The following is a 14,224-nucleotide window of genomic DNA, read 5'->3' on the forward strand; positions in this document are numbered from 1 at the left end:
AAAGTATCTATAAAAATTGTTCAGTCTCATGAAAAATCTCATGGCTATTTTGTCCAATATTTGTGAGTGTCATGTATTTTGATGCTTTCTATGGTGTATTGCAGGGCTAGTCAAGTGGTGGCCCGTGGGCCATAACTGGCCCCCCAATCATCATCTTTATCTGGCCCTCTGAAAAAGTTTGATAAAATTGCCTTGCAGTCTCAAATACCACTTAGCACTTGGATATGTCGTTTAAGCGTTTAAGTATGGATATTTGGAAGAAGCACTGGTGTATTGTGTCTTTAGCTTTAGTAACATGCTAACATTATGACATAATTGAATCAATTGTGAGTTGAATCTCCCATGCAGTTAACATGAAGTGCATTATTTGTGTAGTATGCAGAGATGCTGCCTATGTAGATCATTGCAAATCAGTCACTTTTGAGGTTCCATGATGTTTAGGGTGCTGCCTTAAAAGGTATCTACCTATGTAGGCAGTGGACAACAAGCGCAGCTCACTAGGTTTGGAACAGAGCTTAGGCTATATCTTCAGATCATTAAGAAGAGGATAGAGCAAAGAGTAAACTGAGATTTAAGGCTGATACGGAAGGTATTGTGCATTTCAGCATAATTAGAGTTAGCTTAAGCTATATCTGACGCTGATGTGTGCACTTTTGGCCCCTTCTTGATTTATTTTTGTACATAATCCTGTATGAGTCCAATGCTTTGCTCCTGGAAAAGTATACCTCTATGTACTGCACCTTTTCATTTATATGTAAATTGTTGTAAGTTAAACTTGCCTGAGGTATTCCTAATGAGACTCCTTTCTGCTTGTCTCGGCTACTTTTTGCTGAAATGCACACCATACTGTTTATTAGATTAAGAGTATATGCCATTTGTGTGTATGTGTGCGTGTGTGCATGCATGCATGTGTGTGTGTTTGTGGTGTCTAATAGGTACCTTGTTCACTGTTAAGCACAGCAAGTTATCATCATGTGAAAATGCTCTCCAAGAAGTTGCTTCTCTTAATTTATTTGAGAAATGCATCTCCCATTAAAACCACCACCACTAAAAATACTATTGTTATTGTTACTATTGTCGACCCCAACTAATCGACTAGTCCAGTGGTTCTCAACTTTTTTGACTCCAAGGCCCCCACTGTCCGAGACCATATTTGAAGGTCCCCTCACCCGAACCTAGACATGTCTGATTAAAATAATTAATAATGGCTAATTTTTTTATTCTAGTTTCAGAAAGAGTCTGTTTATAATTTGTAGGCAAATATCTTAAAGTGTTTTTTAGCATTTTAATTAAGTAGGATTATTTTAACATGTATTATTTTAAATACATTTTAAGTCATCTTGAGACCCCCTTGGAAGTGTGCTGAGGGCCTCCTAGTGAGTCCCAACCCCTTGGTTGAGAACTACTACTACTAGTCAGTTGTTGTACGACTAGTCGATTGGTCGTTCAGCCTGGTTCTTTCTTTTTGTCTACACTAAAAAAGATCTGCACATTTGAGATTTAATCCCAAATCACAGTGTATACAGAGTCTGAACTGGCCACACTTCAGTAGTCACTGGCTGTTGCTCGGCAACATGCACCACAGTCCATCATCTTGTGAAGTGAAGAGCCAAGCTTCTTTTTCCCACCTCACCCTTGAACCGCTCTCTCTCTCTCTCTCTCTCTCTCTCTCTCTCTCTCTCTCTCTCTCTCTCTCTCTCTCTCTCTCTCTCTCTGTTCATTTGCTTTCCATTCCTCCCCACTGAGACTTTTGTTCATCAGGCATTTCACACCTTTTCTGCTTTCTCTCCTGTCTATTCTTCCTATTAAGTCTCTTCTTACACCAAAAGGCCACACACTGTGCACTCTGGACCATCTCATTATTGTTCATATACACAAACTGTCTTTCTATCTCCTCATCTTTCTGTATTTCAAGCTGCAGTGTGAATGTGTCGTAGTGTGCCTAGAGAATTTGGAGAAGGCAAAGATGGGAGACAAATAGGGACATAATGTTCTTGGGAGAGAAGCATTATGTTCATATGATGAGTCTGCAATCTCTGTCTTTTTCTCTCACTCTGTCTTTCTCACTGAGCAGTGACGCCTTTTGGTGGACTCTCACCCACAGAAAGGTGCCAAACGATTTGTTAAAACGCTGTCACTTTTGCTTGATCGAATATTGCAAAAATTATAATAAATTACTGTATATATTTTTAACATTTCAGATTATTTTTTGTAGACAGTAATGAGACTAAATGGAGACCCCAAAAAATGCTTTTAAAGTTAATTTATGTTAATGTTACATAAAAGGTGACAAATGTTAATTTTATATTTGTCACCTCTGGAGCTTTAGAAGTGTTTTCAACAATGTCGCACACAGTGTTGGGCTAGCTACTAAAAAATATAGTTCGCTAAGCTACAAACTACTCTACAGAGCTAAGCAGAGCTGACAGCTATTGTTTAAAGAAAGTAACTAATTACACTACAAGCTACATGGAAAAAGTAGCTTTGTACATTTAATCTACTTAATACTTTATACTTTTATAAATATTAAATATTAAGAATAGTCAGCTGTAGTTTGATCTAATACATGTTTATTAGAAAACAAAAAGTTAGCAAGCTAAGCTAAGCAAAACTGAAAGCTATTGTTTAGAGAAAGTAGCTAGTTACATTACAAGTTACATTTAAACTACGTAATAGGTCACGCCATACTATAAATATTATACTTAATATATTCATACTATAAATATAAAATGTAAAAAAAAATAGATGTGCTCTATTACGTTTATTAGAAGAAAAAAAACAAGTTTAATCTCCAAAAGAAGTACAGCAGGAAACTATACTACCACACACAAACACACACAGAAAGTCAGGTGTTTAAAAAATATAAATGCTTAAAAGTAGCTTACTGTGGTGGCTTCATAGTGATGTAAATACAGAACAAACTTGATTGCTGAAATATTGTCAGGGAAAATGTAACATTGTAGCGTCTCATCACTACTCTGCTACTTAATCAATAAAATAGTTTGCTACTGAAAATACATGATTTAAATGAGAAATGTAATTAAACCAATAGTCAGAGTTGGGCTGTAACGGAATACATGTAATGGTGTTACGTATTCAGAATACAAAATTGTACTATATTCAGCCCCCATTACATTTTCAAGCACCTGTATTCGGAATAAAATTTAGTTTGAATTCTTTTAGAATACTTCTCTCATAATGACCACAAAAAATGAGGAAGAAAGAAAAAAATTCTTGTCCTCTCGCTCTCACTTCCCTATAGCAGCTGCAGCTCGTGAGTAGTGTTGGGCTAATCCTTATCTTCATATCGCGCCACCGTTTTGTGGTCCGTTCTGCATAACAGGGCAGCTCATTTTAGCTCATCGAGGACCATCCGGCCCGTTTTGCGGCCGACCCACCGGACACCTCAGTTCTCCTTATGGACAGACCCAAAGAGCATTGGCCCACCGGGAAAATGCCCGGTATGCCAGATTACCAGTCCAGAGATTGTACTATATTGTGTATATTACTATATGTATATATCCATGTGCAAAGCACGTTCGTATCTATCAGTGGCAATGCGAGACTGAAACAAGGCTTGAGTGAGGAATGAGTTGCGGCCGGTAGAATTTCACATGCTTTTTTAGTGCAGATTCACTCACGTAATTATGCTGATCAGGCAACACAATAAACGTGCCCACAAACTTGTTGCTGATTCTTTGCATTTCTGATTTTTCGGGAAAATTGTGAGTGCTCTACAGCGGAGGATACACTCTGCTGGGAAAGCGTTACTGTGATCCAGACACATGAATAATCTCTTTAACATGCAGAGGTTCACTTGACTACACTGCACATCTGTAGGCCTACTTATCCATCATTTGATGAATCATATTGCAGATATGATCAATAGAAAAGTCAAGAAAATGAAGGGGCGCTTGTTGTTAAAACAGGTACGACATCTGTGGTGTAGATTCACAAAAGCCGAAACAGATTAGAAAAATGTTATCTGCAAACTGTGTCACGCAACGGTAATCACTTGTGGTAATCAAACAGCTGTTTTACCACCTCAAAATGAAGCATGCTAAAGAATATCATGAAAGCCAAAAGATGTATTTATTTATTTTCTGCAAGACATGTTATTTTCGTTGTTTTACTCAAATTATGTCATATTTTCTTTGTTACTTTGCTTTGAAAAGATCTTGACTTTCTTGAGGAAAGTTGATAATAATGTTGGTGAACAAGATAGACTGAAATGTGGCATGAAGTGGAATTGTGTATTATGGTAAGGTTGATTTAAGACCAAGTGTTTATTTTTAACTTTGACTGAACTTTTTTGTGAAATTTGCTGACAAAGAGCTAGCTGGCTGTTTAGACTCACTTAGATGATAATAGCGGTTAATGATGTAGTGGTTCAGATAAGATAATAATAATGACATATCACACATATTTCCTCTAAAGGTATTCTGAATACATCATTTTTTATGTGAGGTATTATTATATTACTGTATACATTTAAGAGAGAATATTTAGTATTCAGCCTAGAATGCTTTCTTATTCTGCCCAACCCTGCCAATAGTTTCGCTATGTGTATCGGTGCTACTGCCCAACATTGGTCACAAATTGTGCTCTGATTTTTTAGATACCAATGTCTGCGATATAAAGTGAGAGATTTCAAACATTTCTCATCAAACTCTTCCAAGACCAAATGATTTGAGAAATAGCCTACTATCCACATTCATTTGATTAATCTTGCCTCTTACTGCATGTCAACAATTGTTTAATTTGTGTCTATTCTTATTCCTGCGAACTTCAGGAGAATTATCTGAGGAAAAGTTGATACTTAGCCTAAATGCAACCTTTGAGCAATCTCTGGGTTGTTACCGGTTTCTATGCTGAAGGCTGCTTGACATTAGCAAACAACACAGCTCTCTGTGCTTAAGTTTGCATATTTATGGAAAAGAATTGGTGAAGACTGAATGAACATCCTCATCCACTTGCTTTAAGCTAATATGTAAAGGATTGTATTTACAAAATATACACAACCAGGGAGCACAAACAGGCAAAATTTGTGTCGAGAGATTGAGCAAGTGCAAATGCACGGAAGTAACACAAGCACACCCACACACACTCTTGTGAAAGGGGCTGTTTCCTTACCGCTGTTAAAATCCCAATGCCAGGCCTGGTCTCAATATCCCAGCTGCAGGAACATGAGATTTCTCTTTTTCCCCCTTCAAGTCAAACATGAATTATTTAGCTTTGTGTTGATCACGTTGAGTCTATGCCCCAAGGTTCCCTCCCCAGTTCCCCTACTGTATTTTTCTCTTTCTTTCTATGTGTCTCTATGAGCAATGCGTTGTATGTTTCTGCTAACCACTACTCAGCTAAGTCCATGGTTTGCTCCAGATGGCACAGAATTGCCATAGTTTCCCTTGTCTCTGTATTTTGAAGTTCTGTTCTGAATGACTGTGCCATTGTGTATCCGATGAATGTTTAGAATTTCTTCTCAATGGCACTGTAATTGCACTCCGTAATCATTTCTGTACAGTGCGGGGCCAATCTGCGCTAGCGCACGCCCGTAAATAATTCACCATGCCAATGTTTTGTTGAAGCCAAGTCCCACATTATCAGTGTACAAATTAGTGAGTCATAGCAGAAAGAAATTGTCTTTGCCCCAATTTTTGGTGCAGATACTGTTTTCTCCATCTCATTTCTAAATTGAATTTTCTCTCAGCTGAAATCGTCACTTTATCAATTATCAATTATTTATCAATTGTTATTCATATGTCAGCTCTTTGCAATATTTTTTAATAAGCAGCTGGTATTATGACTTGTCAGTCAACTACTGCAGAGCAGGCTTTGTTTTTGTGATAAAAGTCCAATTTTGCGTTGCTCAAATTTATAGAAACGAAGAAGCAATGACACTTAAGAGGCATCCATAATGAAAGAAAAACAATTTGTGGGGAATTACGCTGTCAGAGGGCTATATATGTCCGGGAAGGCATTTTGATTTAATTGACAAATTAATATGTATTTTGCCACCATAGTATTGTTGATTAATAATTCAGGTGCCTGGAGCTCATCTAAATGATAAAATGTACATACACATTTTATAAAGCTGATTAGACTAGTTTTGGGAACTTGTCGGCTAATTCTGTTGGGAGTCCACCTGGCTGATGCGTCAAACCAGCTAAACACCAGCTTGACCAGCTTAAACCAGCTTAGACATGCAAACTATATTAGGTTGGTTTAAATTGGGAGTGGGAGGGGTTCTCAGCAGGGAAAGTAAATATTTACCAGATCAATGTGGAAATGGGACATTTAGCAACACTTTTGCTATAAGCAACATACAAGTGAGACTGGTACAATTTACCTGATTTATCAAAAGTTAGTTAACCTCTGTTCTGATGTGTTCTTTCTGCTTTCTGCTCCCCTCAGCCGTGCCCTTCCCCCTGAGTAACCGCCTCACCATGAAAGAGGTGTTTGACTGTGAGGGGAAGCCAAGGGTGGATCTATTGAAAGCTCACCTCACTAAGGAGGGCAGAGTGGAGGAGACTGTGGCCCTCCGAATCATCAGTGAAGGGGCCTCCATCTTACGCCAGGAGAAGACCATGCTGGACATAGAGGCACCCGTCACAGGTACACTTCCTGGTTCTTTCCTTTCCGGTAAAAAATCAGCATGGTTGGATCTGAAAGCTTAGGCAGCTGCCTTTGATACCTTACTGCCCAGTCAGTCTTCAAAGGCAGCGATTTGCAGAATGAAGGCACCTATTTGCAGAATGAAGGCACCTCGTAAGGAGGCTGGTTTTGGACAGGCATCCTACATCATGTCTAATGATCTAAAACTATTTGTACTGAGCTTTAGACATAACCAAGCAAATATGTAGAAATTGCTCTCTCTAGAAATGGAGTCATACATTTAAAAAATGGGGAAGGTTCTAAACAAATTACTGCTTTCAACCACTCCATCAGAAGTCTTGTTTAATCTTTCAACAAACCATTGAACTGTACATGAAGAATTTTGGTATTTCAAAGGCAGCAAAGGTTGGATGTATACTGCCCCCAAAAATTGACTAGATGAAGGTATCTCGGTAGACAGGATGTGATGCAAATAGGGCCCTATGATTTCCGCGATGCAGAAAACACAGACGGAATCGTGGAATACAGTTCTAAAAACAGAATTCAAAGGGAATGTGTGAAGCAGACCGCTCATATACTGATCTGCTCCTCATCATAATCATCATGTGTGCTCTGTGAAGTGCACAGCACATGCAGACTATATTTATATGAATAAATCACAGTCTTTTGTCGATTAATAAGCACAGTTCAGCCTTATAGAGAACTGCTTATCCGGATGTGTGAAGCTGTCATCAAAAACATTCAAACTCAAATTGCTTCTTTCAGCTTTCCACCAAAATAAAAGCTCAATATTACTTGAATCGTGAGATTGGAAATATACAACAGAAATATTCTACTGCTGTATAATAAAATGCAATATATAATAATAATAACATTATATATAAGCAATTTTTCACAAGTAAGAACATTTTCATCAATGCTTTCATTAATACTGTGATACTCTGCTGTGCAGTACGGTATTTGACAAAAATAAACAAATGAACAAATTGTAAAGGGATTAATGGTAAAGAAGGAAGCGAGAACCGGCTTGACAATATAAATAATATTTTAATGAAGAACTTAAATGAAAAGACAAACACACAAAGGTGTCTGACAGCTGCCCGTAAATCTCTCTATCTGTCCCACTGCAGTCTCCAATCTGTCTTTATCTCTCTCTGAGGCTTGATTAGGCTGATTAGGGGCCGGGTGTGTAGCATCACGACCCGGCCCCGTCCTCCGCCCTGTCACACAAATAACCCAATATTGCGTTTTGGATTGTGCTGTGAGGATCTGTATGGAAGCACTTAATTTAATTAAAATAATGCAGTGGTATGTTGAAAAATTATTGTTTTGTTTTTCATTTGATTCAAATTCTATGAATTCATTTTAATTAGACAATTTTTTTTATGATAAAATGTAATTAAATGTAAAACACGCAATAAAAATTATATAAAACAGAAAGCACGGAATTTGGGAAAAATAAAGCAGAATTTGGAAAAAAAATATGGATTTTGTAGGGCCCTACACAAATACTGAATTCGGACATGCCTTGATGCCTACTTATCTCTGTATACAGCCTCAGAAGGCAACAATATTCAGCTTTCAGGAGCAGGCCACATGTTGTGATTTGGACACTGATCTGCTGGTGCCCTATCAGGCTTCTGATTTTTTGTTCATGTTTCATTGGCTGATATGAAAGTGGCCATGTGATCTCAAGATGACCAGCTCATGAGGAGGAGACCTGCCCCATGTAAAATAAAACAGCTTTTTCTAGGCCATTGATATGGCTGTAGTCTGCATTTTAAATGCATCATTTAAACATTTTTAGGGTACTTTTTACTTTAACTAGTGCACCTTTAAAGGTATAGTTCACCCAAAAGTTAACATTCTGTCAAATTTACCCACCCTCATGTTGTTTCATAACCTGTATGACTTTCTTTCTTCCATGAAACACAAAAGGACATGTAAGGCAAGCTGTTTACTTTCATTGCATCTTTTTGACTGAGGTTAACATTTTCCCTAATATCTCTTTTTGTAAGAAAGAAAGTAAGTCATATATACATCTGTCAAATAATGACAGATGTTTTTAATTTATTTATTTTTATTTGGGTGAACTATTCCTTTAAAATTAGAATTGGAGACTAGAACCTTGACAATAAAGAGTAGCTGTAAATTTTCATCTGTGTGTGAACATCATACAGATTTTATCTGATGCCGTCTGCATGTTTTGACTCTATATTCGTGACAACCTCTTTTGATAGAGTTGGTAAACAGGACCAAAGAGCAGAGTGACAGCATGAGTTTGAGAGACTAGAAAATGTGCACAATCCTGACCTCAAATACAAAAATGAACTCCAAAGCAGCTGACTGGAAGTTCAAAAATGAACAAGGCTGACAAATACAAAAGGCAGCAAAGCAAGAAAACACTCGGAGGTGTTTCCGTATTAAGTTTGCCTGTGAAGGTAGCTGTCACTTTGAAGTTGCATCACTTGTATGTGTGTTTGAGTGTGTGTTTGTGTGTTACTTATGCATATTAATTTCCTCTCTTCCTGTCATCGCACCAATTGTGAGAAGGGAAAAGATGGAACATTTTTGTATTTAAAGCAGATAATTTTTTTATGTTAAAATACTTTCTCCTATCCCAGCTTGAAGTTCAAGTGAATTGGCTTGACGAGCGCAGTTTTCTTTTCTGTGTTGATGTATTTACTTTTGAAACAGGAAGTTGGGGAGGACATACAGTCATTTTTTAGAAGTCTGTCAAGTAATTTCTATTTGTATAACGCCTTTCACAAAACACATAGTTTCAAAGCAGTTTTGCAGAATATCACACTGTAAAGTCTGCAATGTCTTAAGTGAACAGTTTCATTAAAAATCATGCCTTATCATCTTCGTTTTTAAGCCTTAAACAAAATTTGCTACTTGCCATTGCCATTGCTATTCAGGTGGTATTAGGTGAAAGGATGTTTTCATTCTAGAGACCATTTGATTGGACAAAATGAGTGAGTGCAGTGTGAGTCATCAATATTTTTTGTTCGTACCCGAAGGAGAAAGAGTGTAATTTTCAAATGCATATATCTGCTTAAAGGGAATTTTGCCCATGTCTAGAAGTGCTTTACCATATCAAAAAGGCTTCAAAGTGGGGGCCTGGGTAGCTCAGTGGTAAAGACGCAGGCTACCACCCCTGGGGTTCGCTAGTTCGAATCCCAAGGTGTGCTGAGTGACTCCAGCCAGGTCTCCCAAGCGACCAAATTGGCCCGGTTGCTAGGGAGGGCAGACTTACATTGGGTAACCTCACGGTAGCTATAATGTGGTTCGTTCTTGGTGGGGCGTGTGGTGAGTTGAGTGTGGATGCCGCGGTGGATACATGAAGCCTCCACACGCTATATCTCTTTGGCAACACGCTCAACAAGCCACGTGATGAGATGCAGGGGTTGACGGTCTCAGACGTGGAGGCAACTGAGATTCATCCTCCACCACCCGGATTGAGGCAAGTCACTACGCCACCGCGAGGACTTAAAAGCTCATTGGGATTTGGCAATTCCAAATTGGGTGAAAAGGGGGAAAGCAAAGTAAGCCATTTGTTGGTTGATATCCCTGAAAAGTAGAAATACTGTGTCGTTTTCAAAATATTGTTCTATTTGTTCAAGTATTTCAACCAGCCTGACAACACTGGCTCAGCCAATGGTGTGACTGTCTGTCCGACCAATGCATTATGACCAGCCCAACACTGCGACACTGGTTCAAACAATGTTATGATTTTAGGGTGTTGCTATCTGTTTTTCTGACCATTGGTGTTGGTGACCACAGATATTGGCTCAGAATTTACACACTAGAGCTTTAAAACTAGGGTAATGTCCGTACTACACAAACCATGTTTTTGACTTTTTGATGGCTAGTTTCTGAGCAGTACATCTCTCCATCTCTTAATGAGAACCATTATTTCGCCTTTATGAGTCTGTGAGGATAATCAATAGAGTTGAGTACTTGATACCCGCGTCCATCTGCGGAAGTGTGTCAGCACACCAGCTGGCTGTGATTTCCGCTGTCTCATGAGCCGCTTACTCCTGAAAGAAACAAGTCCTTGTGTAACTGCACCAAAAAAAATACAAATACACAGAGATAATAGCTATAGCTTGATTAATTTTTCTTTGTAATGTGATTCTGCTCACCCAGATAGTACATCTTCTCCATGTGCTAAAATTACTGCATTTTTAAGGTGTTTTAGCATCTAGTAGGTTTTTATTTTATTTTTATTTTTTTATGTGGGACTGGGGTGTTGCTATGAAGTTGCTATTTTGATTAGTTGAAAAATTCATGTAGCTAATGTTAAAATCCCTGCTCAAAACTACCACACTCATAACATTGTCATAATTGACTTCATTTGTCAGATTTATTTTTACAAATATTCACTCTTTACTACTCAATTGGTTATCAGTTTCTTAATACTGTGTCTGCAGATAAACTGAAAAATCTTGTTCCAAATATCTGTTTGGAAACATGCCACATTTATTGACTTCATTGGACAAAATGTATCAGTTTCACATCAACATTTTACCGATATACACTCTTTACTACTTAATTGGTTATTGGTTTCTTAATATTGGGTCTGTCAGTAAATGGCAAAATCTTGTTCCAATTTCTGTTTTTCGAAATATGCCACATTGTCATAATTTACTTTTTTCAACATTAATACTGTTATTGATTTTATTATAGTGAAAATATTCATAATGGGCATTATATTTTAATTGTAGTTTAATGGTTTTATGATCATTCTGTCAAAAAGGAGAAATAAAACAGTAAATGAATAATTTCTGCATATCAGTTATCGGACGGGAAAACTTTAAAAGCTGACAGCTGACCTCTCGTTTGTGTTTTGATATAGGCACAAAACATTTGAGTTCACTGCAGTTCAATTCCAGTCTCGCTGACACAGTTCAATTCCACTATCGTCTTAGATTTTCTGGTACAGTGCAGCTGTTAAAATCCATCAGTTAATCAGAGTGGCCAACAGAGAGAGAGAGAGAGAGAGAGAGAGAGAGAGAGAGGGAGAGGCTTTCTGCTGCAGAACACACCTACACCTCTTGAGTCATTCACACCTCACAGCTTAACTCTTTCTCTCTCTCGCTCTCTCTCTCTCTCTAAATCTCTTCCCATCATCTAGTTCTGCTTGTACCCTGTGTGCCTACAGTTGGTGATGTGAAAATGAGCCCCCCTCGCCAAGCACTGCACAGTCACTGACACACATAAGCAGAAATACCTACAATATCCCCATTAAGAACTCAGAGTTTACTGTGTGTGCATGCGTGCGTGCATGTGTGTGTGTGTAGGTGTGTCTGTACTTCATTGTTTGATGTCTGTCCCTCCGCTCAGAATATTTGCCCAAAATTAGGCCAAGCAGACCATCTATAATTAATATCAAAGGAGTATGAAATATGCAGGAGGCACAGCGAACACAAGGACCCATCATTGTCAGTAGATCCGCTTCCTTTGTGATGCAACATAATGGAAATCATAGACATATTTGCTGCCGTTTGTCACTACCTTCACCCAGCTGTATGGCCATCACCTTATTCTATTGTTAATAAACACTACTTACACAATTGCACAGATGTACACACACACACATATACAGAGAGCTGTTCATTTCAGGTCATTAATTTATGCTAAGAATGATTTGTGTTGTGCGCTGCTCTCTCATTAAGTCCAGCAACGCTAGGGAAGCTAGAACTACCTTATATAACAGAGAAGTGGAGAAGAATAGAGGAGAGTCAAATGAGAGGAGAGAACTGAGTAAGATAAACAGATATCAGTAAAAAAAGTTCAAAGTAAAACCGCATTTGGTCATCATTGTGGGTTTTTATAACAGAGTCATTGTGACAGAGCAGATATTGTGAGATTCTTTTCCTCATGCAGTCAGGAGGCATGTGACCTGGGAATGTGAACAGGCATGTTAATTGCACATTTAAAACCTCCTTCTCCTCAAGCCTAGTTAAGATCAGTTAAGCAAACCAAGTAATTCATTGACATCGACACACTTAACACTAGGACCTGGAAAGATAATTTTCATGCAGAATTAATGGACCTTTTCATGCATAATGTAATGACTCAATAAACAGAGTACGCTAGTTCAGTGATTCTCAACTGGTGAGTCACAAAAATGGGTTGCAGATGCGGACAGCAGGGCAAAACAATGCAAAATTCAAATAATAAAATGCAATTTATATACTATTCGTGCATACAGTAGTTAGGAACAATATTTAGGATACAATATTTCATTCAGTACTTGTGCCTTGTTAACACACTTCTGCTGTTGTTTATTCAATTACAAAACTGTCAGTTTTCCTAGTCAGCTTAATTAGCTTAATTCAGCTTAATAATTTTAAAGGGATTGTTCAAAATTTTAATTCTGTTATCATTTACACAAACTCATGCTGTTCTAAACATAAATTACTTTCTTCCATGGAACACATAAGGAGATGTTAGGCAGTATGTTAGTCTCAGTTAACATTCACTTTCATTTAATCTTTTTTCTGTACAATGAAAGAGAATGGTGACTGAGGCTGATGTTCTACCTTATATATCCTTTTGTATTCCATGGAAGAAAGAAAGTCATATGTGTTTGAAACAACATCAGGGTGAGTAAATGATGGCAGATTTATAAAAAAAAAATTTTTTTTAATGATTAGAAATAGTCCGGTGTAAAATATAAGTTGTAAAGCAAAACTAGTCTAGAACCACTACACAGTATTGTGCTTACAGACACAGTCTGGGCACGTTTGATTTTCCCATGCATTATGCAGCTCTAATGCTACAATGTGACAGGGAATATCTTTTTTTTATTATTATTACATAAACCATTCCGAATCTATAAAGACTTAAACATCAGGACCTTACAGACGAGAGGGTTTGATGTTGTCAGGAGAAAATCAGAACCCAGTTGGGTATATGTGAAGAACTCCGAGCTCCTGTGAGTCCACAGAACCTCGTCTTCCCTCCCAATGCACACAAAAAACAGCAGTATATATAAAATGAACCTGTACAATTTTTTTGTTGTTATTCACTGATAATAGTCCCCTTTAGTAAGCTGTTTACTGTGACCAGATATTTGAGTTTTGACTTCTTTTCTTTTTTTTTTCAATTAGCAATTTGTTCTGGTTTACAAATTTAAAATTAAAATTAAGTTCTCATTCAATTAATAATGATTAAAATCTGTTTTGGTCTTCATACAAAGCTATCGTGTGGCTTCAGATGACCTGGAATACCATAAATGTGTTGTATGAACAATTATATTGTGCTTTTTGTGTTTTTTACTTTAATTTATTTGACCTTAACAGCCAGGGTCATTATTAACTAGGGATGTCCCAATACTTATACTGGTTGCTATATACCACATGTACTCGTACTCGTGCTCGTAAAAATGCTTAGATACCAAAAATCGATACCATCTGACGTATGAATGTCATTACGTAAAAAATCAGCAAACAAATTCACTTTATGTCCTAGTTTAACCGCAAAAGCTGCAATTTAATGAGATAAATATATAGTTTACTTTGTATATGCAGCGCACTTCAAATGTCAGCAGAGCACTATTGAATATGTGGAGACAGTGTTGTGCCGACGCCGGCTGCAC

At 37.7% G+C, this 14,224-nt stretch overlaps 1 protein-coding gene across 1 annotated transcript in view; it reads left to right on the top strand.

The window, feature by feature from the left end:
- The window catches only part of ppp3ca (protein phosphatase 3, catalytic subunit, alpha isozyme), an 81,806-nt gene that overhangs the window by 24,748 nt on the left and 42,834 nt on the right, over positions 1-14,224 (top strand). The window contains exon 2 of the mRNA XM_052104208.1: positions 6,415-6,615. Within this exon, the coding sequence (XP_051960168.1) occupies positions 6,415-6,615 (201 nt within the window). The remainder of the gene's footprint in view (positions 1-6,414; positions 6,616-14,224) is intronic.

This window comes from Xyrauchen texanus, chromosome 34 (assembly GCF_025860055.1).
Source record: "Xyrauchen texanus isolate HMW12.3.18 chromosome 34, RBS_HiC_50CHRs, whole genome shotgun sequence".
In the NCBI taxonomy this organism is placed as follows: Eukaryota; Metazoa; Chordata; class Actinopteri; order Cypriniformes; family Catostomidae; genus Xyrauchen; species Xyrauchen texanus.